The following is a 26,557-nucleotide window of genomic DNA, read 5'->3' on the forward strand; positions in this document are numbered from 1 at the left end:
GAATATGTGATTTTTGCATTACTTTTACTAATATAATTTTCAAATCTACGGCGAATCGACAATGCGAAACTTTCACTGTCATTTATGTGGAAGAAGGCTTTGCAGTGAAAGGAATCCCCCTGCCGACTTCCGGTAGGAAGACCCTCAAGGTTGCGTCTGCTAACCTGTTCACTGACAGTGACTGGAATGTGTATTTGATCATGTTGGGTAATAACAGGATGAACACAGACCAAGTGAATAGATGCGTCAAGCATTATAGCTTTCTTTCTCCACGATCCACGTCACCCTTCTCCAATTATTCTCAAAAGACTGTGTGCGATTTGTCCTCAGCTTCGTCGAACACAAGCTCCACACATGAAGAACGAAGCCAGATTAGCTCAATCCCATCAAAAGACTCGTTTTCACTGTGGAAGTTATTTTCACCATGGAGAGCATCGTGCGAAACGAACCAACCGACACCAACAGCAACAGACAGGATGGAGCGAGCCAAAGAGAGCTTGAAGCAAATGGATGCCACTCGCTCTGGCATTGTCATCAGCGAGATGGAAATCCAAAACTACCTGGCCAAAGAGACGGGAAAAGACAGACTCATCAAGATGTTCGCGAAAGAGTGAGTGGAGTGTTTTTGTACGTCCGTGGTCATGTCAGATGTTTACAGGATGATGTTTAGAGCTTACACATGTGTATCTGACACTTGCTACACAGTGACGTGATCAAATGATGGCAAGTCATCCACTTCCAAATCCAACAGTTTTAAACAAAAGCTTAAACTTAAAGTGTTTTGTTTTTGTTTGTTTTTAACATCTGACTCCTTCAAAGCTCAAACTTACACCCACATATAATATAAAAATTACCAAACATGATTTGGTGACTTTCAGTTCAGTTTTAATTCTGCAAGTCTTTAAAAGCTAAACAAAATGTCAGAAGAACCCTGCAGATAAAAATGTGAGCTTACCACTGTACCAAATTCTGAAGTAGACCATCATGAAATGTTAATTTGCATAGATCATGGTAAGATTATAACATCTTTTAATCATTTATGATTTATTCATTCCTTATTCTTTGAGCCAGACTGTAGGTTTTGAGGTAAAATTGAACTGGCATGAACAGAACTTTTAAGCTTTGCAGTTTGAATTAGAACTTGTAAATTTTAATCAGAAAATTTACAAAGGTCATGTCAAATGCATCAATGTCCATTGTCAGGATGATGTGTTTCACTTTTTGTGATTGCCTTAGCAATGTTATACTTATAGGCTATGTGATCAGACTGCTGTTTATGAGTGGTGTAAGTGCGTATATTGCATGAATTGTGCGAGTGGGGTGTGTATAGGGTATTGGGTTGCATTACACAAAGATTTTGCACTTTGTGTGGATATATACATATATATATATATATATATATATATCTGTGTGTCTACTGTGTGTCTACTGTGTGTGATTTTTATTGTTATTATTGTTATCTAGTGGAGTATGGTATTGAGTTGCATTTACATCAAGATTATGCACTATATAACGAAATATAAAGATGATTCATTATGATTTTTATTGTTATTACAATTAAGTGATGTACACGAAACGAAACGAAACAAATTTTTATTTAACGAGGGTAGTGGAATAAGCACAGCTGCTTTTTTACATCCAGCCCTCAAGGGCAAAGAAGAAGAAGAAGAAAAAAAAGGCAAACACACACACACACACACACACACACACACACACACACACACACACACACACACACACACACACACACACAATTATATATGAAAATAAAAGGCATAAATGAAAGCATGCACATTACCTAATTAAGCACGACACGACAGACTATGATTAAAGAGATCAAATCATTAAGGAGGAAAAAAAAAGAAAAAAAAGGAGAGATAGACTGACAGAGACAGGACATGGGTGGTGAATCAAAAGCAAACTTCATTTTCTTTATTCATAAAAATATCACTGACATTGGAACATAATCAGTACATTTTAGGATAAAGAGGTGGAAAGATTCATTAGGTATATTAGTAAGTTAGATTTGAATTTTTGAAAATTTGATTCCGTTTTTAAAGTTTCTGGGATATGATTCCATAACCACCCCCCTGAATATGCAAGGCTTGATTTACATAAAAAGATAGTAGTAAATGGAAGGTTTATCTTATGTGAGTGTCGATAATTATTAAAACTAAACATATTTGTCAGATAGGGTGGAGCGTTGCCATGAAGGATTTTGTGCATGAACAGTCCTTTATTGTATAATAGTTTAGCCTTAAGTGGAAGGATGCCTATTTGTTTATAATCAGTTTCTGTCAATGTTGAAGATTTGTCAGTGGTAAGTTTTACGGCTCTTTTATGAATACTAATCAACGGTTTTAGTAAATTATTGCTTGCTGAATCCCAAAGAGTGGAAGCGTAGTCAATATTGAATTGAATGTATGAGTAAAAGAATAATTTTCTAGCATGTATGTAGGAAATTTTTCATTTTTTTCAACTGATATAACATCGAAGCAATGGTTTTGGTTAGACTTTCTATGTGTTTTGACCAAGATAGGTTATTGTCGATTGTTATTCCCAGAACCTTATGATTAACAACTTCTTCAATTTTTACGTCAGCAACATAAAGGACAGGTAAATTTTCAGTTAGTTTTTGACGTTTTTGCCTAGTGGTTATCATCATGAATTTAGTTTTATTAGGATGAAGAGCCATATGGTTAAATTTAGTCCATTTAACAAGAAGGTTAATGTTTTCTTGCATAGTAATATAAACCTGGTGAGCATTAGAATTACTTGTATCTAAAGTTGTGTTGTCAGCAAAAATTTCGCAGTGTGTTTTTAAGAATAAAGGTAGATCATTTATGTATAAGGAAAATAATAGAGGGCCAAGGACTGAACCTTGGGGGACACCAAACTTGTTGGGAAGAAAAATAGAGGTTTGTGTATTGAAAGATGCTACTTGTTGTTTGTTTGAAAGAAAGGATGAAATCAGTAACAATGTGCTGTTTGATAATCTGTAGTGTGTTAGTTTCTTAAGGAGGAGGTCATGATTAATAACCTCAAAAGCTTTCGGGAAATCAACAAAAAGAACGCCAGTAAATCATTTAGTGTTTTATTGGAATACCATTTATCGATTAAATTTGTAAGAGCTGTCTGACAAGAGTGATTTTTTCTGAATCCTGACTGGTTTGAGTGTATAAGATCATATTTGTTTAAATGGGAGAGAAGGCACTTATTGATGTGTTGTTTTAGTGGCTTTGAGTTTGAGAGTATTGACAGAATCGAAATGGGTCTATAATTAGATGGATCAGTATTGTTTCCTGATTTGTATAAAGGTATGATTTTTGCTTCTTTAAGAGCACTAAGGAAACAGTTTTTATCAAGACAAAGGTTATAGATATAAGTGAGAGTTTCAGAAATTACTGGCGCTGACAGTCTTAGAATTCTTCTGTCAATTCCATCGGTTCCACGGGTGGCTGTCTGTTTCAGTTGTCCAAGAGATGTGAAAACGTTGTGAACATCTATAGCACTAATATCAAGTTTTGAGTGGATATTTTTTCCTTGGCAGTATTTCTGTAACTCTTCTAGCTTATTATTGATTGATCTATCATTCTGGATAATTTGATTGGCCACTGTAGAAAAGTGAAGGTTCAATGTATTAGCAGAAATATCTATAGTCGAATTTGAAACAGTGATTATTTTTATTTGTCAGTCTATGAATAGCTTTCCATATTGTTTTGCTGTCTTTCTTTTTATTAATTAGATTTAGAAAATATTTCTTTTTCTCAGCTTGTATGAGAGAAGTCACTTTGTTTCTTTGTTTTTTAAAATCTTCACGGAAGCCATTTTTTAACAAATAATCTCTTTGATATATTTCATTTTGTATTTCTTTTGTCAGCCAAGGGGGTTTTATCTTATGCTTGACTCTTTTGATCTGGAGAGGGGCATGCTTATTATAGATACTATAAAAAATGTTATACCATACGACAAAGGCCTGAGTGGGATTTGTATACTGATAAACGTCATTTAACGATGAATTCAAAAGATCAGAGAGGAAGGTTTCACTGTCAAATTTTGAAACATTTCTAAAAACAACAGTTTTGTGGTTTAATTTGGGTATTTTAAGTAGAACAAACTGGAAAATGGTCACTACAACCAAAAACAGGAACATTAGTCTCTATGATACTTACTGAATTAGTAACATAAATGTGATCAGTTAGCATGCTGGAGAAATCAGTGATTTGTGTGGGTGAATTTATCAATTGCGTGAGGCCAAATGATTCAAATGTTAGTTTCCAATGGTTACTTACTTTAAACAAATCAGTATTAAAATCTCCTAATAACATAATATCATTGGATTTGTAATAGGCTTTTTCCATCATTAAACAAAATCGGTCTATCCAGTCAGTGTGCTTAGCTGGGTTTCTATAAAGAAAACATACAAATATTGGTTTATTAAATTTAAGCTGAATTTCTATCCAAATTGTTTCTACTTCTTGCTGTTCTAAGAATTGAACTCTTCTAAATCTAACTGATTGGTGAATATACAAAATGATTCCGGTTTCTCTACTTTGCATTGGATCTTTGCGAATGATGTAGTATCCTGGAATTGAAATATCGTTATTTGTTATATGGCTAGACAAATGAGATTCAGAAAATCCTAATAAATGAAAGTTTTTCCCTGAGTTTTCTAAGATAAGCGGTATTTCAGTTATTTTGTTAATTATATGATTAATATTGAGATGACCTGCTCTAAGTCCTTCACATTTTAGCCACGGATTACATTCTTCTGACATATTGAAACAATAAATTTTCGGGATTTCTAAAATAGTAGACAACAACAACAATAACAAAATCAAAATCAAACATATGAATCAAATCAATAAGCTCAAGCTGTAGGACAGTGTCACACTTCAGAAGACAGCGCAAAGGCTAGGATAATCAAATGACATATACAAATGACACAAACAAGCACAAGAGAAGTAATACAAGCAAAATGTATAACATATATACTGACAAAAGAACAAGATGAATAAGTGTAAGACAGAGGGGCGGTCAGTGACCGAAACACATAAACAAGGAAGTATGAAAAAGAGAATGAAAATCGACCTCAATGACAGTGAAATGCTACAGTGACTATGATAATCAACACAGTAATGCTTAAGATGCACGACGAAGAAGAAACCCTACACCAACAGCAAATGTGAATATACTTTGGAATTATCGAACAAGAAAACAAACAGAAAATGTATTAAGTTCAAAGAAAAGAATAAAGTTATTCCAGATAGGCCTGCTTTCTATTGCAGACAATCACAAAAATATTCGTCACAGTCAATCCAAAGGTTACTACCAATATAGAATTTAACCGGAAACAGCCGAGTCAGGCAAACCTGCTATACACAACGCGTACATTTGTACTCAAACATACACAAATGCACACGTGAGCGCTAGCGCATGCATTCACACACACACATGCTACACTAAACAAAACTAATAAGGCTGTTGCATGTTTAGCATTTGTGATGTGACCATGTTTAACAAATACAAGTATTGCTGGTTCATGTCTGCGGGCTGTGGGGTTGGGGTTGGGTTTATGTCTGGTGGGAAACGAGAGGCCACTGGATTACTGTGGACAGATTGTTGGGGATGGGGACTGGCCACATGTCTATCCACACTGGCATGGGATGGTCTGACCTGTGGGTGAGGGGGGAATGTGGGGTCGGTCACAGAAGGCCGGGAGTGATGGTGAACTAAGGGAGGGAAGTGGTCCATGGAACAGACTGAAGGAGGGTAGTTTCCATGAACAGGACCATCACGATACTCCTGTTGACGCTGGGCAAACGGGGCAGTAGCACGAGCATAGCTGAAATGCTGGGTTGATGTCAGATGGTCTTGACTGTTATGGGGGACATGCAATGCACGTTGCTGCCAACTGACAGGCATTATCACAGGAGGCATGGGGATCAAAGGACTGATGGGGGTAGGGATTTTGTACACTGGCAGTATGGAGGGCATAGTTTTGCGAATCATGATTCGTGTTGACAGGAACAGTCTGTGCACTATTGTGATCAATTTCTGATCTGTTCTCATAAAGCGACTGGTCTCCTGTCTCAGTCCGGCATCACCAACACCAGACCTGGACCGAAGTTCTCATGTCCTGTGGCTGGTCTGCTGCTGATCCCTGGACACATCGTGTTCTGCCTGAAAGTCTGTGTGGGCTGGAAGTGTGTCCGCCAGCCAGTTGATGACAGTGTGCTTCACTTTGGAAGCGAGCAAGGCAGTACCTTTGAAACTGGGGTGCATCAAATCCTGGTACATTGCAAGCTTTGGGGCACCAGATGTTGTGATGAAAGAGTCGGTGTTGTCAATTAAAGTAGTACCAGTCATTTGACATGCTTTAAAAGGTTTCTATTGGAAGGGAAAATGGTAATGTTTAGATTATGTCTGCCTTTAGCTGGTACTAAAGAACTGAAGGCTGTCTTAGAAAAACGGAAAATTTCACAGCAGATTTTTGATATCCCCACCCACTGTTCAACAGAAACTTGTCCTGAAGGACAGTCGTTGACACCTACGTGTATAATGAGGGCTTTAATCTTACTGTAAGTTGGCTGGTGAGATAACCATCGTTCTAAGTCTAAGGTAGACATACCCAGAATACAAATCTTATGCATATTGTAGGAGCGTAGTGCTAATCTCTTAACATCCAGGTGTTTGATAGTTGAATCACCAATGAGCAATGCTGTTGCATGCTCATTCACTGAGATGTCATGAAACACTTCATATGGTGAAAGATTATTGTTGGTTTCACGAGAGGAAATATCTTTTTCATGCTTTGTGTCACCAGAAAACCTTGAGATGTCACAGTAATCTGACCACGGATTGTCTGTTCAATTAAAGGGGCGAAGTAGTTCCTTACAGGGATGGAGTAGTTGGGTCGTCCTCAGAATTTTGGGACTGTGGCAGTGAGTTCTTCAGGTCGGAGACGGGTGTTGTGCTGTCACATGATTCCACGGGCCTGGTACCGTGGTCGTCCGGCTGACCATCAGTTGTTGGGGACATGGCTGGGTGAGTGGCGGTAGCACTGATCGTCGTGGGTTTGTTGATGCTGCCATGGAGACTGGAGGGTTGCTCTGGCACTGCATCGCCATCCTGGGTGGTAAAACCAACACGTTTCTCATCCACAGTTTGAGGACTGGCGGCAGGAGAGACTGACTGACTGCTATCAGAGACAGCAATGACTTCAGTACTTTGCTTATACTCTGAAGTTGGTTCCTGGATATCACACTGTGTGCCTGTGTCGACCGCTGTAGGTCTAGATGCCATGTCCTTTAGTTCGGAATGAAGATTTCCAACCCTGGATTTCAGAGATTGGTTGCTTTTGGTAATCATTTCAATTGATTCTTTTAATTGTGACATTCTGACTTCTAGATCGTCAATTCTTGAGAAAATGTGACACATTTTATTTTTTATAATGATTTTTAGTTCGTTTTTAGTAGTGGTTTTGGCATCTTCGATTTGTGAGAGAAATGATTCTTGAGTGTCATTCTGCGAGGTCATCAAACCGTCAACAACTTCTCTTAGTTCATTGAACTGTTGTTTGTAAGAGTTCAGCAGGATCGGTGACACTTTGCTGAGTCTTTGGTTGAAACACAGAGTGCGCCTTCGAATTTTTTTGCGTTTCCTCCCAACAGGGGTGGTGGTGGGTGGTGTTGGTTTGGGATCCGCAGAGGGAGGAGGTGATTGCACCAGGGGGGGGAGAAGGGGTAGGGGGGTGCAGGACGATGTGTGAAGGTGTGTAGACATAGGGCAGTATGGCATGGCTGTCACTGGTCGACATGGTTGCTGGTGGGAATGAAACAGGTGGTGAAGACATCTTGTCTAAGGTTGTTCCGGTGGAAGACTGTCCTTGGGTATCCGACACGTTCATGTCGCCTGTCGCTGCTGGAGGCAGGGAGTCGGGGTCCATCAGGCACGGGGTCAGTGACAAGGGGCCAAAGGGTCTGATGAAAGTCAGAGGCACGTGAAGTAGGGATGAGGTCAGAGTGTTGATGTCATCGTTTTGAAGAAAATCTGAAACCAAGTCTTTCAGCTTCTCACACTCATCCAGGTGCCAGTGGTCCCTTTTTACACATGAAATTGAGTTGCATTACACAAAGATTATGCACTATGTGAGAAAATATGAAAATGATTCAAGTTTCAACATGATTTTTATTATCATTATTATTACTCTGTGGAGTATGCAGAGCATATTGAGGTGCATACAAGATTATGCTTTATATCAAAAGAAAAGGTTAAAGGACCTACAGCCTTTTACTGCCTGTTGGGTAGTAAATTCACATCAACTATGTTGAGGGCTTGGCACAGGAAGGTGGGATCCAGTCCTCTTCTTCCGCCGATTCAACTTTCCCCAACCGCAGGCGGGTTCCCATTCACACTCAGGTGGAGTGAGAAAAATGAGTAAAGTGCCTTTCCAAAGGACACAACACTGTGCATGTGCAGAAATAGGGCCTTGAATCCTGATCACACTGGATCCGAAGTCCAACACTTAACTCATTCTGCCACAGCGCCTCCATGCACCATATGAAGAAATGTAAAAATGATTTATTAGAAATATAGAAATGATTTATTATTATTTATTTTCATTGCCAGCATTATCGTTATTATTAATTCTGTTGAACAGCCACATGGGCCAGTGGAGCCCAGAGGCCAAGTTCATGTACCAGGTGACGGTACAGTCTGCAGGAGGCACCTTTCTGGTGATGGCCACGCTGGCAGGTCGCCAGGCAAAGCAGGACTTCATTGAGCGCAACAGAGCCACCGTCTTCAAGACACGCTTTCAGGCTTTTGTGAGTGAGGGGGTGGGGAGAGAGAGAGGGAGAGCGAGAGAGCGAGAGAGAGCCTAGCTTCATCAAATGTTGGTCATATTTCCTCAGTTTCTGCTGGATGTTTCGAATGTGTTGAATTAAACATATGTTGTATTATATTTTGAAAGTTTTATTTCATATTATTAGTTTGAAGATTTTTTTTGTTTGCAAAATGTTTTGGCTATTGCCTTCACAGGATGACCCACTTACTTTAAAACTATGTAACAGGAGAACTGTATTTGTGTTTATCAAGAATGGGTAGAAGTTAAAATCATTTTCGCTAACCCTTGAGTGTTAAGGAGAAAGAGTGTCACCATGTATGTGTGTGTGTCACTGTGTGTGTGTGTGTGTGTGTGTGCGCGTGTTTGTGTGTGTTTGTGTGTGTGTGTGCATGTGCGTGTGTGTGTGTGTGTGCATGTGTGTGTGTGTGTGTGTGTGTGTGTGTGTGTGTGTTGCACACTTTTGCTGACAAGGTGCAGGTGGGTGTGTAAGAGAGATCACACACACACACACACACACACACACACACACCACACACACACACACACACACACACACACACACACACACACACACACACACATTGATTGGAATAGTTTTTTTGGCCCAGAATTATTTCCCTTTAAAATGGAAGATCTGCTCAGTCAACGACTTACTCACATTCGCTCTCTCACTTATGATTTTAACAGAAAACAATGTGCACAGCCACAGAAATTCATGGGAAACAGTCATGTTTTCATCTAGTACCAAGCATTCTAGCACTGTTGGTCATTTCATGATGGCTGTCTACAGTACTTTGTGTCTGTTTACAGCGCCGAATGCAGGATGCGATCTTCCTGTTCAGCATGAAGGAAGGAGCCAAGTGGGCACTGAGGGTCTCCCTCTTCTCTGCAGCTTTTCTGTGAGTCCCAGGTCTCCCTGCATTCACTGTTGTCAGATTTCATAAGAAGCAGCAGTTCTGAACAGATTAATTTAAATATCAATATCAGTGATAATGTACCAGTATGCTTTGACTGTGTCCTTGTTTGTGTGCACAAGTCATATAGATTAACTCCTTTTGTGACCCAAGACAGAAATTTCCATCCCCATTGGGTCTGCAAAAAAGGATGTGCAAAAAAGTGACACAGGGTGGAAATTTCTGTTTGCATCATTATAGGAATCACTCTATCTCAGAATCATTTTATTCAAGATAAATCGTTGTAACTGATTTTCCTTTCAGAAACGTATAGTAGTTTGCATGCTAGAATTTTTTGAATTTTAATTACTGCCCTCCATGACCAAACATCACTTGGCAGATAGTTGTCACTGAGCATAAAATAGGCTCGGCACTGAAAGGGTTAAGAAGTTGAACAAAACTAGCACTTTAACCATGTCTTTACAGTAGAGTACTGTGATGAAATATAAAGGTAAAGGTTTCAGTTCTTCAGTTGACACAATCACTTATCAGTAACTACTAACATCTGTGCATGTATCTGTTGCAACAGGGGAATTTCTCAGTCCATTGCAGTGTATCGCAACAAGAGTTCAGCATGGGAGTATGGAGCCGGAGCAGGTAGGATCTACAATGGCAGTAAATGTAAATCCTTCCTTGCACCACTCCACAAAAATGATGAAAATTAATGTGGTTCATTCTGATTATCTGTTTCAAACTATTTTTCTGACAGTTAAAAGTTGTTTGTGAAGACAATGTGAGATGGTATATGCACTTGCTTCTTCCAGTCCTTCATTTTTCAAAGTAGTACTTTTCATTTGAAAATTTATGTTAATTTAAATATGAAAATTAGCACACACTGATACAGTGTCAATTAAACACAGATTACGAAATGATCAGGTTAAAAAAGCTGATCTTGCACTGATCATAAACTGAAGTGTTTTTTGTTTTCTGTTGTATTTGGTGGTGTGCAATTGAAGGCAATCCCATGATTTGCACTTCAGAAGATCATTTTGTCACTGTTTTCTCCTTCAATGAAATAACTGACTACTTCTCTCCTCATTGCTCCTACCATGTAAGTATGAACAGACTTCCATTGCTCTGAATGTGGGGAGGTCAAATAATGAGGCATTTACTAGTAACTTTGTTGTGTGATATACTGATAATTGTATGACATAATAATTGATTAAGAAATTGCTTATGTTCATACATTGATTGGTTGTTTTCCACTTTTCCTAACCTTGCTGTCTTTCCCCTTTGCATTTCTTCCCTTGTTTTTAACCCTTTCAACCCTGGGGTGTTTACAGCCTTAACAGGCTGCCCTGCCATACTGATGGGGGGAAAATGCGGGAAATATTCTCCAAATGGACACATGTGGTCAAATACAGAAATGTTGTAGAACTTAAGTTTGTTCCCTTTTCTTGCAGTTATAGGAACATGGAAACTGTTTTAAAGGAAAAAAAAAATAGTTTGATGCCAAAGCATTGCTTGGGTTTTGGGATGAATGAGTTAACCCCCCTGCCCCTCTATCCCACCTTTCTTCGTTTATTTGTTCTGTTATTAGAATTATTCTTTTTCATTTCTTATGCATGATCTGGATGAACTATGGGTTTGCTGCCATTCTTTTTTACATTTTTTTCACACTATAATTTGTTCTGTCATTAATATATTGATATCATTTTTGTATGATCAGGAATAACCATGGGTTTGCTGAAAGTCAACATGGGACTTAAAGCCTGTGTCGTAAGCACTGGCTTGGGTATTGTTATGGGGTAAGTAACCAGCTGGTTGTATCAGATGAATTTTTTTATTCTTAGAGTACAGACTTGTTTCTTTGTACATGTCAGCAATGGTGTTACTTCTTCTCAATTGTGAATTTAGTTTCTTATTCACTTGCTTTTTATCTTTATTTTCAAAGGAGGCTTGTTATTTCTTTGTGCATGTCAGCAATGTTATTTCTTGGAAAGTGTTATTTCATTGTCTTTTTTTTCTTAACTTATTCTTTATTCTTAAGAGTGGAGGTTTGTTGTTTATTTGTTAATGTCAGCAATGGTGTCGTTTCCTAGCAATTCAGAATTTCTTTTCTTTTTTATATTTATTTGGAGAGGAGAGACATGTTATTTCTTTGCACAAAACATCAGCAGTGTTATGTGTTGCATCACCAGGTGCTTTATGGGGTTTGTGGCCATGGGGGCGATGACGGCGCTGAATGAAACACAGGAGCAGCGCCACTACTGGCAGATACAGAAGGAGCTGGAAAGGGAAAAGTCAGGCTCTGCTTTTCTTTTTCCTCTTTCTCTGTCTGTATTTAAATTTTTATTTGTTAGTTTATTTGGTTTATTTGATTTACTTCCTTATATGTGAATTTTACCTCCCCACCCCCAACCCCCACCTTACACACACACACTCGCATGTACTCACACACATGTAAAACTCTTGATAGTAAATCCCAAGAACTGGACACTGCACAAGTCTGAAGCCACCCATTCCCAGCCCATCCCAAGTGCAAATCAGTTTTTAAGATTAGGCTCTCTCTTTTTAATTACACACGCACAATTATGCACATACAACACACACACACACACACACACACACACACCTCATTAACTGCTTCTTCCTTCAGTACCAACCCATTATTTTAAACTTTTTTATTATTTATGATTAGAACATTTTTAAAGACTAAGGACATTCCAATAACTTATTATATATTTACACAAAGAAATTTTCTACCTAAAATTACGTTTAAGTAACATACTTAATGTGACCCACTAGTGCAGATCCGGCAGGGGTCTGACATTCCTGTCCTGTGCAAACTACTATCTGCCTATGCGGAGAAAACGAAAGTAGCTACGGCTGATAACCTCTCGGAAGTAGGTAACCTCCCTTTGCCCCCCTGACTAGTGCCCTCTTTTTACGGCAGCCATCATGACTTCTGTTCCTGTGCTCTCACAGATGTATTTCAGAAGCCATGTACTTTTTTTGACGTTGATGTCAATGTTTTGTGAATCTTCTGAGATGCTCCCCTGGGTTGTCAGTACAGAAGTGTTAGGACCACAAACCAACGGCTTCACCACTAGCAGTCAATGCCCGGTCTCTTAAACCAACCCAAAAAGTATAAAAGAGCATTGTACAATCAACAACCATTTGCCCATAGATCTTTTCATCAGTCCTGTCCATATATAATGTGTAATGTGCAGTGCCTACTGAAGTGAGCAAATGCATTCATAATTATGCTGTGTGTGTGCACACGTGTGAGTGCGCATGCACACTTACTTAGTGAGAGTGCGCATGCACACATACTTATGTACATGAATATGGATATGTGCCTGAAATTCTACTGTATTTATATTCATATACAATTTTCAGTTTATGTTTGTACCTTTTATGTACTACCCCACCCCCTCCCCTCCCGCAATATTTCTCATGACCCCATTGCACTTTACAATAGACATTTTATTAGATTCTTTTTCATTGATTACGAAACGCATTTTGGAGATTACATACATGACAGTTGTCCTGAACAAGATGGCCAGCCAATGTGAGTGTAACAATACTGAACTAAAACAAAAGAGAGAAACAATTTTTTTGTTAAAGTACGAATGTGGAAATCCGTAATATATGGAAATACCCCCACCCATGTGAACAGAACTGATTTTCTGCAAGAAAATGAACAACACATAGGATTTAAATTGAGCTGTCTTTTTCTGTGCAGGCTGTTCCAGCTGAAAGGCAAATTACCAGATGTTCCAGCAGTGGAAACTGCATAGCCTGGACTGGAGCTTGGTGGTGTTTTGGATCATGTGATGCTGGCTTAGAGTTGTGCTGGAAAAAGAATTGACAGGTTTAATATGTGGCTGTATGAGAGAATGTACATGTATGTATGTGCATTGTTGGGTGTGGGTGTGTATGAATGTATGTATAAAATGGAAGTACTTTTGCTGTGTGTGAGTGAATGTGTGTGTGTGTGTGTGTGTGTGTGTGTATACTGATGTTTGAAATTTGATTAGTTATTTGTGAGTATTAATATCAATAAAACCTCATCACTTGTGATCATCACTGTTTATTTGCTGCATTGCGTGCATGGTTTCCTTGTACACTGGCCAGCATTATAAAATATAGTCCTTTCACACATACTAGACTAAAAATTCTATCTTTTTGCTTGAATCAATTGTAACCAAAATTTTTTTTCTTCTGTTCTTATTTCTGGTTTGAAACTACATCCGCCCTCCTCCCCTCCCTCCCACCCTTCCTTCTTTTGCTGCTCTGTGTGTTGTGAACTAAAACTTGTTATGAACTTGGACCTTGGTGGGAAATACACTGTGAAAAAGACCTACCCAGCTGATTTTTCATGTTATCTAACTCGTCAATCCCAAGTGATGTGCCAAAGTCGACCAGAGTTAAGTACAGAATCAAAAGAATCAAACAGCAGGGTCATCAAGATTTGAACAACTTTCTTATGAAGAAAAGTCAAGTCAAAATCAACGGAACATTTTCTATGGTCTAGTGACTACATTCAGCATATGCACACTACATTCATTGACTGTGTTTAAAACAATTGTAAGCATCTTATTTATATAAACTGATACTGTGTGATGTACTATCACAAGAGAAACAACATATTCAGAAGAAAAGAACTGTTTATATTTTGAGAACAGGTTTTGCAGATTTCATGTATGAATACAAAACTTCATTTTCCACACAAATGCTCATTCATCAAACAAGAAAACATTTGGTAAAATCTATATGAGTGTGCTTTATTTTTTCTCTCATCTGCATTAATATACAAAAACAAATCTCACAATTCAAAATTAAAAAAAACAACAACAGTTTGTACAATAAATTAAATCCATTTCCAACAAAACATTGCAATCTGGCCTGTGATCTTAAATTCACTCATTCACAACAATACATTTATCACACTCACACACACACAATCAATTTACCACAAAAAACAAAAACAAAACTGAATTCAACAGACAATTCTCTTTCCGTTACGTGGTACACAACCATTGCCTTTTCTAACTGATTCAGATTGAATATATTACATGATTAAAACAGGTTTCACATCCTGCTTTGATGAAATCAGAAGAAAAAGTACAGCAAACACAACCCTCTTCAAAACATAACTTACGTTTAAAGTTCAAACTAGCTTTGAACACCAAAAACCATGGAAGCTAGCAAAGAATAAATCCTAAAAATGGCAAAAACAGAATAAAAATGACAACTATAAAGTAGTAATTAACTATTATTAATCAAAATACAATCCATGCTAATTCCAATTGTTCAAATCTGAAGGATTAAATTGTTACTTGAAAGATTCCTCTTTATCCAATTTCAAGTTTCAAAACACTTCCCTCCCCAATATGAATAGCAGATTCTCAGACTTCTTATAACAATCGGAAAATAAATATGAACAAACTTCCCTCCCCAATATGCACAGCAGATTCTCAGACTTCTTATAACAACTGGAAAATAAATATGAACAAACTTCCCTCCCCAATATGAATAGCAGATTCTCAGACTTCTTATAACAATCGGAAAATAAATATAAACAAACTTCCCTCCCCAATATGAATGGCAGATTCTGGGAGTATGTGTGTTCATAACTGAGAATCAAGGCAACTTCTGGAATGCTTTACTAAATGCTTTATTGAATGTATCGTTTGTGTTAAATTATAAAATTTGAAAGCTTATATAAATCAAAGGCTAAAATTTTAATAAAAAGCATTTACACAGGGTTGATTTTTTTTTTTATTGCTTCAATCTGTTAATGGTTATAATAAAATATGTCTTAAAAATTAATATCAACATTAAAGAAACCAAACCCAAATCTATAAAACAATCTAACATATTAATGTCACATTTACCCCAACCCTTCCCCCTCAATATAATTCTCTTCCATTGTTTGCCTAGGTTTACATACATGCATACATATGCAAATTTACTTGGATTTTCAACCAAAGACTGACACTTTTCCTTTACTAAAGAATAGATGAAGTACATCTATTTAAAGCAAAACAATCAACGATGAATCTCAGGATTTCTTGTACATCTTTTGGCAACAACAGATCAGGAAAATGGTCCTGGATTTCAATGATCATTTTGCAAGGAAAAAAAAAATGGAAGAAAAAAAAGAAAAGAAAAATAAATGACTTGAACAAGCAATCAACTCGTCTGTTTTTCTATTAAGTACAACATTTTTGCTTTTCTATTAATTATTTCCATTGGAACCACAGACAACTTAAGTTAAAGATCATGAAATCCACAATCTACCTAGTGTTCTCTCCATTGAGAAATACATAAATACAACTGCTTGGATCACAGAGTACATTATTTCCACAATGATTTGGTTACAAGAACTGTAACCCCAAGCACCCAGCACGCATGCATTTCACACCACAAAGTTTAAAGTGCCGCTAATGCTTTTTAACTGGCACTGCTAAACAGACAGGCGCATGCATGTATTTGTTAAGTACTTGTTATTAATGACCGCAGTGTGTTGTTCTTTTCCTTCCCTTTTTTTTTTTTTTTTTTTTGCCCCCCCGCCCCCCCCCCCCATTCCTTTTTTTCTTCATCCCCAAACAGCAATGAATGGAGGAGGTAGATCACCACCATTTCTAGCGAAGTAAGGACAATTGTACTTTTTAATGGTCAGGAACACTGAAATCCATTCACAACTCAAATGATCACAACAATAACATTCTCGCAAAGCGAGCACTATTTTTCAACTTTTAAGGTGGGCAATATTGAATGGCAAGGAATTCAATCACAACTGAATATTCACACTTGTGACCTCCCAAAGCGAGCACTATTTTTCAACTTTTAAGGTGGGCAATATTGAAAGGCAAGGAATTCAATCACAACTGAATATTCACACTTGTGACCTCCCTAAGCGAGCACTATTTTTCAACTTTTAAGGTGGGCAATATTGAAAGGCAAGGAATTCAATCACAACTGAATATTCACACTTGTAACCTCCCAAAGTGAGGACGACTTCAACTTTTTAAAGGTGGGTGGAACTGAACAGAATGAAATTCATTCACAAGTCAAATATTCATAATAACCTCAAAATGAGGACAAATTCGCATGTTAAACTAATTTAAGGTGCTTTCATACTGTATAACAAGAAAATCATTCACAATTTATTTCTTCACAATTACCTCTCAACTGAGAACTAATCAAAGGTTGGTGGGACCAAACAGAAATAAATTTGTTCACAACTCAAATATTCACAGTAACCTAAAGTTAAAACAAAGACAAAGACTAACTTTTTAAAGGTTCCCAGTACTGAATAGAAAGAAATCCATTCACAACTCAAATAATCACAACAGAAGCTATACCAGAAGCTGACTGTAACTGAATATAAACTGAATTTTATTTTTCAAAATATTTCTAAAATGCAAAAAATCTACATATACTACCTTTTTTTTTTTAAATCAAAAAAAGGGTAGTGCTGAATTGGAAGACGTTCATTCTCAACTTTAATGTTCACAACAATTATAATTTCAGAAAATGGAAGTAAATTATTCTACACTGTGCAATTGTTCTAAAATAATTCAAAAAGGAAAAATCTGCATGTACTACAAAATCACAATTTTCGCTTTCACACCCGCACAACCACACAACTGAAAAAACACAACCACAAAAACAGTATTCAGAAAACAGAGTATGAGGTAGCTACAGCCATGAACAAAACAAAAACAGCTACAAACAAAACTGATGAGTGTTACTCAGGTAAAACACACACAAACTAATGCATTCATTTGTTTTTACACTAAAAATAAATCTTATTTCATTTTTATCTTTTTGTTTACAATTTCTTTGAAACTTCTCCGATTGATGAATGCCTGTCTCGCAATGAACAGGACCACCGTAAAATTTGAAACACTAGGGCAGAAAAAAAAGACAATCGTTGTTTCCGAAAACATCACAATCAGCCTTTTCCTACATTTGTGCTAGTGTTGTGATTGGTGATAAAAAAAAAATTAAAAAAAAAAAAACCCCCCAAAAAAACCATTCCATGAAAAGAAGACAAATAAGCAACAGGAACTTATCTTTAGTACAGACTGCTGCAGGTCATTCTGTTTCAGTCTCTGTACCCGTGGGCAACTAAGTAGTTTTATTTAAGTATTTAGGGCCTCAAACATTCAAAGACTTGATATAGGTTTCACCCAATTCCTTTTATCACACTCGCACATAAATGCTCCTTCTCTTTCTCTCTCTCTCTCATGCACACACAGCACACCCACATGCATTCATGTAAATTATAAAAAACAGAAGAAGCAATATATATGATAAGATGAGAAAAACCAAAAGTCTCAGGAACAAAAGCAAGGAAGAGACACACAGGAATGACAACACAGTGGGAAAAAAAAATCAAACACGTATACACAAACATAAAAATCAAGTATGCACAAAAAACAAAACAAAAAAACAAACACACATCATCTCATCATGAAAAGCACTGCATTTTTGGGACCATTTCATTGGATCACAGATATCACTACAATACAAACTTGTTCTCCCTTTCCCTGTAACAGAAAGAAAAGCATAAAAATACCCTTCCTATTATTCATCCCTGCTGCTCCAAAGAATTACAAATTGAAAAACAAAAAACAAAAAATCCCAACCTTCGCCCACTTAAAAAAAACACCACCATACAATGCACTGGCAATCCTTGCAGTGCTAAGTTTGCTTTGTGTTATGGACATTCCTAAGTCTATGCTTATTCCACAGACTCGCGGAAAGTCTGAACGTCAAACAAACTCAGTGCTGTTTAGGTCGCTCATGAAACCCAGGCCTTGTCCAAGATGCCTGGAGACCAGTATTGTAACATAAACAATCTCTATCGTACTCCTATATTGTAACATAAACAATCTCCCCATCCTACTCCTTTACTGTAACATAAACAATCTCCCTATCCTACTCCTTTATTGTAACATAAATAATCTCCCTATCCCAACTCCTTTTTTTTAACATAAACAATCTATCCTATTTCCTCCTTTCTTTGTAACATAAAAATGTCCCTTCCCCACTCCCCCTTTCTTTGTGACATAAACTAATCTCCCTTTCCCACTTCCTCCATTCTTTTTAATACAAAACAATCTCCCTCCATTCTTTGTAACACAAAACAATCTCCTTTCCCCACTCCCTCCTTTCTCTGTAACACAAAACAGTCTCCCCTCCCTCACTCCCCTCTTTCTCCCCCCCCCCCCCCCTTCCCCAAATCACTCAGCCATTTGAGGCGACGTTCACTCCATCACACAACTCTCATTCAACACACACATGCCCGGATAATGCAATCCTCTACACTCTGGATTTCTGCTCAGCAGTCACTTCCTCCTTCTCCTCTGGACAGTGGTTTCTTTTCTTTCGTTTTGTTTCATTTTGTTCGTTTGTTTTGTTTTTTGCAGATATAACAGACAACAAAAAATGAGGTATTTTCTGCTTTCACTGTACACACGACCCCCTTTGGTCCAGGAGCAAAGAGAGAGCCATTTCAGCAGTCCAATAACATCACAAGGCAACGCAAGATTTCATTGACCGTTCGTTAACATTTCGTTAGACGTTGATCGACACCGATTTGTGTCGATAGGAGGGGGTGGAGGAGGAAGTGATGTCGTGGGTGGTGATGGGGCTGGTGGATTGTGGGTACTTTTGGGTGAAGGTGTTGAAGTTGGGAGGGGGAGGGCGACAGTGGGAAGCATCAGCATCACACTGCCCACAACACTGAATGTCTCTGCATGGCATGCCGTTTGGCAAGGGGGATAAGCGTGGTTCTGGCTCCTGCTGTCGACAGTCTGCACACAGGAAAACAGCAATACACGTCAGCATCACCATCCTAAACGGGAGCTGTACAGTTATCTCACTTCCTCCAACAAAGACTGGACAACAGGTGGTAAATGAATGCTGAGCAATAAATTTCCATACCTATGTACCTGTGTCGAGTCTTGTACAGCATTCCATCACCTCATATCTTAATACTAACTGTTTTCATTTTTCTCACTCGACTTGCAAGCTCTTTTCTTCAAAGAATAATCCACACAATGTAGATCTGTACAGTGTTGTATCATTGGGATAAATAAAAATAACAATGCTGACATTAAGAAAACCAACTCAATTACCTTGCGTTGGATTCAATTTCACTGTATTCCACTAAAAGCAACTGAGGCAACCCCTGCCAAGAAAATCAGAATCCTAAATAACATACAAAAATTATCTGGATATACCTACACACATATCTATATATGAAATACCTACATATTCAGCAAATGACGAAGTTAAGTATTCCCTCAAAACAAATACATATCACTTTTGGGGGACACAACATAAAATCTGAAGGCATTGCTTTATTCATAACAGCTCATGAGACTTAAGAAGACAGGATGAAAGTTCAACGCACAGCTGGCTTTGTTCACCTGCAAGCTAAAGACACTGACCTTTCAAAGGGTGGCGACATGCATGGTGACTGCAGGGAAGGTTTGTGGTTGCTAAAGCTTCATCACAGGAACTTGTCTCTCCAACACCCCTCTCTGTTCACACACCAAGTCAACAGTCAGTCATCAACTCTTGTTTCTCAACTCTCTTATCGATAAAAACCTTATCTCTGTAAACATATATCGGCTTTTATTTGTACACACAGGCGCATGCATGTATACACATGTTCAGACAGGAAACCAACGTTCTCATTGGAATTATTTTACTAAAACACATTCTGAATATATAAGAAGTCATTACTCTATTTTGCAAACTACACCCAAAGCATACTAATTCAGCACATGAGGTCACAGCAATCTACGAGTTTGTTTTCAAGTGTGATGTCTTAAAATAGAAAAAACAAAAAACAAAAAAAAAACAAGATGCAATTTAAAATAATAAATTTACAAAAAACAACAAAAAAAGCAACACACAATCACAGTGCTTAGTCTACAGCAAAGTTGGCACAGTGGTATAATGCAAACAGCATCAGAATACCATTTAAAATCATATCACCTATATCCGTCACAACCAAACATAAAATCAACTGTTATAGTTACAAAAAGATCTATCTGGAAGCAAGTCAAAACAAAAACAATGAAAATGGATTAACTCCAATCAAACTACTGGGAAAAAAATCAGGCACAGTATCATTTCACTGCCTTTTCAAAGCATACATTACTTAAAATTAACTAATACAGATTACAGGTAAATTCTCTAAGTTTTAAAGAAAACCATTACACTCAAACTGGCTCATTTCAAGCATTTCTCCTGTCCATTTTTTTTATCTGACAGAAAACAAGCCTTGTAGGTTGTTACCCTTATAACAAAAAATTCATTTGTCATTTATCAATGAAAACAATTCTTTAAAAATGACATCTCTCACAGCCACAGCTGAACAAAGCCATTGCTAAGGATGCTGTGTAAGCCATCATGGTGAAGTGGTTGGCATCATGGACTGACAACTGGGAAGATGTGGTATGAGGTTTTCAGCCTGTGGACAGCTGATTGTGCTGTGTGCTCAAATGGGAAGACTGGGACCACACAGTCAAGTGTCATGAACATCATGGACGCATCTTTGGAGTGTTGCTGCTAAAATTAGCTGGCCAACACTGCAGCTGTCTCCATCCCTCAGCCTGAGTTAATGTCAGAATGTGTTATCAGAGTACAGCCATGTCAAGACGTCCCATACCTAAACGGACCCCCACATCAGCATCTTCACCCCTATCATCATTCACGATCACTGAAATGCAGAAAACTAACATAAGTCATTCTAGGACACCAAAAAACAAACAAAAAGAACTCACCATTAGAGCTGTGACCATGACACTGCTGCTGCACCAGCCGAGGGACCATCCCGTTCTTGTGTTTGCCGCAGGTCACCGCATGACAGCAGCACACCCCCACCCCCATCGTCTGCACCGGCCGCAACGGCAGCGAGGAAAAACTGGACGCCCTCGCCGGGACCAATGGGTGGTGGTGGTGGTGAGGGGGCCGCTGGTATGCGTTTGAGTCCGAGTTGCTGCCGCCGTTGTCTGCTGCGGGGCACTGTCTATGCGTCAAACCGCTACACCCCTCGCACCTGTCCCTTCTCCCCACCGCTACCCCTCCTCCCCCCTCCCTCTCCCGACATCTCTCCCCCGCCACAACCTCCCCAGGGTCCCTCTCATCACAGCGCTCGCAGTTGGGGCAAGGAGTCTGTGTGGTAGCCGTTGCCGTGGAGACAGAACATCCGGTGTCCGTCTCTCCGCACACGGAGGGCAAGGCGATGGAGCGGGAGGGGCACCTGTCATGGTTTGTGGGCCCCGGGTGGAACGTACTCAGGGTGCTGGCTACCCGAGAAGCACTGCCTGCCACCCCCTGGGTTATGCACCGACAGGGACACCTCCTCTCCCCCCCACCCTGGGTGGCGGGTAACAGCAGAGTCCGACTCCTCTTCCCCTGACAGAGGCAGACTGGAGACGCTGGTGGCTCGGTGGTGACGTCTCAGCTCCTGCTGGCTGAGGGACAGGGGGTTAGGTTCAATTCCCTCGTCCTCCTCCACATCACTGGGGAAAATGGCCACAGGCGGGCGCAGGGTGGTCCAGCCGTTGTTGCCGCGGTGAGGGTTCAGGGTCGATTCCTTCAGCTGGTAGTCTGCAGTTTTTTGGGGGGGAACATTTTGTTTGATTAATGGGAGTTAAATTGTATTCTATGACAAAAATGGTGGGTGGGTGAGTGGTGTGTGTGTGTGTGTGTGTGTGCACTGACTGTGTGTTTGCATGATTGTGTGTAAGAGTGTGTGTGCATTACTTTTCTTTTCATGACAAAATTACAAGAATTAACAAATGAAATTGTCAATATAAATATTGTCTTGACACAGATCACAATCTGCAATTTCATGGCAGCAAGTAAAACACTGCCAAGGTTGAGGGAGCCACAACAAAACAAGGGAAGTAACCATAGCAAAATCAGAAGAGCAACAACTACTTGTTTGTGTTTCTGTAAAGTTCTTTTTGTATACCTTTTATTACACATACACAGTGTAAAAATATGCCAAGGTATAAAACAATAAAGATTTAGGAAATAAGGCATAATAACATCAAATCACCACATAAATGTTCACAATCTTACAGTAAAATAAAACATATGAACTTCAATTTCAGCATAAGAACATCAATTCAAAAAAAAAAAAGTTAGCATCGTTAAGATAAACGACTTGTTGAATCAACATCTTTATGACATGAATAACTGGTAACTCTAACATGTACAGTCAACACCTTCATGGCATAAACAACTTGTAAAGTCAACTTCTTAATAGCAATAAACTACTTCTAAAAATAACTTTTAAATTTCTCATATGCATCAGTGTTCACTGACCTTGGTAATGATATGCTGTGACAGGCCTGTCCTCATTAGTGTGATAGGCTCTGATTCCATTGATGGCAGCTGACGTGTAGTTGGCCTCCTTTTCAGACGACGAGTACCCACTGGGCATTTCACCTGGCAGGGTGGTTTCATCTGTGAGGTCAAACCAGTCTCATTGTATTTCTTTTTCTTCTTCACAGTCACCTTTGTTGTTATCATTCTGATTGATGCAGGGGTTACTGAATAAAATTTTGAAAAACAAGCACTGTTTCCCCAACAGCATTTTTACCTCTCTTGTCAACAAAAAGTTTTCTTTTCTTTTTTTTGGTGTTGTTCCATGTACAGCGAAATGTAGAAGAACCCAAAGCAATAAAAGGGTTCTCCATTGCAAAATTCTGTACAAAAAGAATCTACATCAATGGTAAAAAAAAATACACTTGCATACAGAAAAAACAAGGTAGTACTGGGCTAAGCAGTGAGCAGCCCAAATTTTGCTCATAGAAATCTGTTGTGACAAAATAACAACAACAATAACTTTGCTTTCAATTGATCCATCCTTCCATGCAGTTATCTCAATTGCTTGAAGCAGACAACAAAGTCTTTTGAACTGAAAAGAACTGAACTGAACTGTTACCTGTTATTTGACACAAATGATAACATGGTTCATCAGCTGTCATGTTCAAATTGAAGTGCAGAGTGTGAGCACAGTAAAAGCTTTAAGCTTGTTGATGCTCCTATGTCTTTGTTTCCATTGTAATCATGTGTACTGTTGAACAATCAAAGATTATCTAAACCAACTGTTACCTGTGGGTGTGGCACTGTACATCTCGTGGCGTTTGCGGGTCTGGTAGATGATGATGACCCACACCAGAGAAGTCCCCACCACGCAGCACACAACCGCAATGATGATGATGCCCGTCGTCGTCGATTCATCGTCTAAACCTCTTGGGCCTCTGCTGCTTTTTCTCTGAGAAATCGTATAAAAAGCAATCCCTCAGTATAGTTTTGTTTGAACAAGAAACACACAATGAACAAAGCTTCAAAAATATGTATCAATATCCAAATATCAATGTGGTTAAGTGTACATCATGCTTCAGATGCTTTTCTTACCACTAAAAAAAATAATTACATCCCTATAATCTTCGGTTCAGTTCTTGGTTGTATGTTCCGTACAAATCTTTAAGTCTGAAATAAATATTTTTAAGTGCACACCTTGCTTAAGATGACTTCCTTACCATTACAAAATCTCCCTAACAACTTAACTACATCCTTCAAGTCTTTTGTTCAATTCCAGGTTGTATGTTCTGTACCGATCTCAAAGTCATGAATAAATATTCACATACATAAGGGAGGACATCAACAATTCCTAAGTATCAAAGCTGGTGTACTCTCACAGTTATTTATTCATTATTGTATCAAACCCACTTCCTACCAAGATATTACAACATTCTCACTTTCTCTCTCTCTCTCTTTTTTTACACACTGGTGTGACCAGGAAACTTTCACCCTATCCTCCCCTCAAAGTTTCAGTATCAAGCAGGGGTCAACACAAATGAACTGATCCATATACGCAACACTACATCTGCTGTTGAACAACAACAACAAAATATATATGTAAATATTCTCCCTCATCCTAAGTATTCCACTGTTTCCTGACCCTCTAATCCTCCCTCCTTCAACCTGTCTGTCCTTCTCTTGATACGCCCCACAGCTCGAACTCTTTTCACTCCTCAGTGCATTCAGCCCTCTCTTCCAATACACACCTGACCTCCCTCACACACACACACACACACACAAACACAAATGTGCAGGTTTATATGCATCTCTTCCTCAAGCTTCACTCTTCATTTCCTGTTCCACTCCCTTTTCCATCCACTCCCTTTTTTATTCTGTTTTTGGTGTGTGTGTGTGTGTGTGTGTGTGTGTGTGTGTGTGTGTGTGTATGGATGTATATGTGTGTGTGTGTGTGTGGTGGGGGGGTGCGTGTGTACATATACTTGGATTTGTGCGTGTGTATGCGCATAGTTAGTACCTCTCAAAGGTGAAAGAACATCAAACAAACAACAACAACAAAAACAAACAACAACAAAAAAAACAAACAACACACCTGCCCGTCAGAAGACACAATGTGCAGCTTGGTGTTGCCCCGCATGATGCCCAGGGTGTTGGACATCTCGCAGGTGTACAGCCCCGCGTCCTCCCACCTGGTCTCCACAACGATCAGCAGCTGTCCATCGGCGGTGAAGAAGTGTCTGGGGGTGACGTCCAGGGGCTGCCCGTCCTTCAGCCAGCGCAGCTTGGGGCGGGGGCTGCCCGACGCCATGCACTCCAGCACTGCCGTCTCCCCCACGCGCGTCACCTTCTCCTCCTCCATCGGGCTGATGAAGTCCGGAATTTCTGGTAGTGGTGGTTTGGGGGGAGGGGAGGGCAGTTTTTGGGTGATTAGTTTTATTATTGTTGTTGTTATTATCTTTAAAAAAGAGATAATGCTTTTGTGTGATGACCATCATTATCATTATCTATAGAAAAAATACCCAACTAACCAATGATATGTTTTTGTGACGACTATTGTTGTCATATTTTCACTATCAATATCTAAAAAAGAACTGACCAATATTTTTGTGTGATGACTATCATAATCATTATCATATAGAAAAGAACTAACCAACAATATTTTCATGTTATAAAAAAAAGAAAAAAGAGAAAAAAAGTTTTTGTTTTTTGACCACAATATATATATATATATATATAATGAACCAATAATATTTCTGCTCAACAATATTATTAAAAAAAAAAGAAAAAAGAAAGAACCAGCCAATAATATTTCTGTGTGATGAGTAAAAATCTTAAATATCTAAAAAGAAAACAAAAATGAAACAGAACTCCATCCTCCCCAAGCCCCACACTTACCCAATATAGTGACAGTGGCATTGGCAGTGATGACCCCAGCCTCGTTCTGAGCCCGGCAGGTGTACACACCCTCGTCCACATTCCGCGTGTTGGCGATGAAGAACTGGTCGTCCTTGGGAATGACGTACATGCGACGCTCACGGGCGGCTGGAAAGTCATCTCCTCCATCCTTCTGCCAGGAAATGACAGGCTGGGGCTGGCCACTGGCCGAGCACTGCAGTTTGGCCGACTGGCCGGCCTTCACTGTGATGTCAATGGGCTTCTTGATGAACACTGGGAACACTGTGAAACAAGCATGGGGGGGGATTCATACAGTCACTGCTTGCGGCATCCAGGCAGACATGGATTAAAAAAAAAAACAACGAAAAAAAAAAAAAAAGAAAAAGAAAGCCTAAATTTGTTGTAAACTAAGTATGATAATATCATATGCAGAGGGGATTCATACAATCAATGCTTGGGGCGTCCTGGCAGGCATGGAAACCAAAAAAAAAGGCCTGATTTGTTGTGAACTTTTAAGTATGATAATGTATGAAATCAATGTTTAACT

The 26,557-nt window shown here is 38.9% G+C and overlaps 2 protein-coding genes across 2 annotated transcripts in view; one reads left to right on the forward strand and one right to left on the reverse strand.

The window, feature by feature from the left end:
- The first annotated feature begins 127 nt into the window (after nt 1–127).
- LOC143299540 (complex I assembly factor TIMMDC1, mitochondrial-like) lies at nt 128–13,849 on the forward strand. The gene is made up of 7 exons (XM_076612812.1): nt 128–610; nt 8,663–8,828; nt 9,659–9,747; nt 10,331–10,398; nt 11,471–11,549; nt 11,943–12,044; nt 13,490–13,849. The coding sequence occupies exons 1-7, from the start codon at nt 201–203 to the stop codon at nt 13,542–13,544; spliced, it is 969 nt and encodes a 322-aa protein (XP_076468927.1). The 5' UTR covers nt 128–200; the 3' UTR covers nt 13,545–13,849.
- An 8,061-nt stretch (nt 13,850–21,910) lies between these two features.
- LOC143300070 (uncharacterized) overlaps nt 21,911–26,557 on the reverse strand; it is a 37,657-nt gene continuing 33,010 nt past the window's right edge. Inside the window, exons 15-19 of the mRNA XM_076613629.1 lie at nt 26,011–26,292; nt 25,208–25,497; nt 23,905–24,067; nt 23,113–23,253; nt 21,911–22,389 (exon numbers count right to left, since the gene is read on the reverse strand). Coding sequence (XP_076469744.1) covers nt 22,043–22,389; nt 23,113–23,253; nt 23,905–24,067; nt 25,208–25,497; nt 26,011–26,292 — 1,223 coding nt within the window. The 3' untranslated portion in view covers nt 21,911–22,042. The remainder of the gene's footprint in view (nt 22,390–23,112; nt 23,254–23,904; nt 24,068–25,207; nt 25,498–26,010; nt 26,293–26,557) is intronic.

Source organism: Babylonia areolata, chromosome 25 (assembly GCF_041734735.1).
Source record: "Babylonia areolata isolate BAREFJ2019XMU chromosome 25, ASM4173473v1, whole genome shotgun sequence".
In the NCBI taxonomy this organism is placed as follows: Eukaryota; Metazoa; Mollusca; class Gastropoda; order Neogastropoda; family Buccinidae; genus Babylonia; species Babylonia areolata.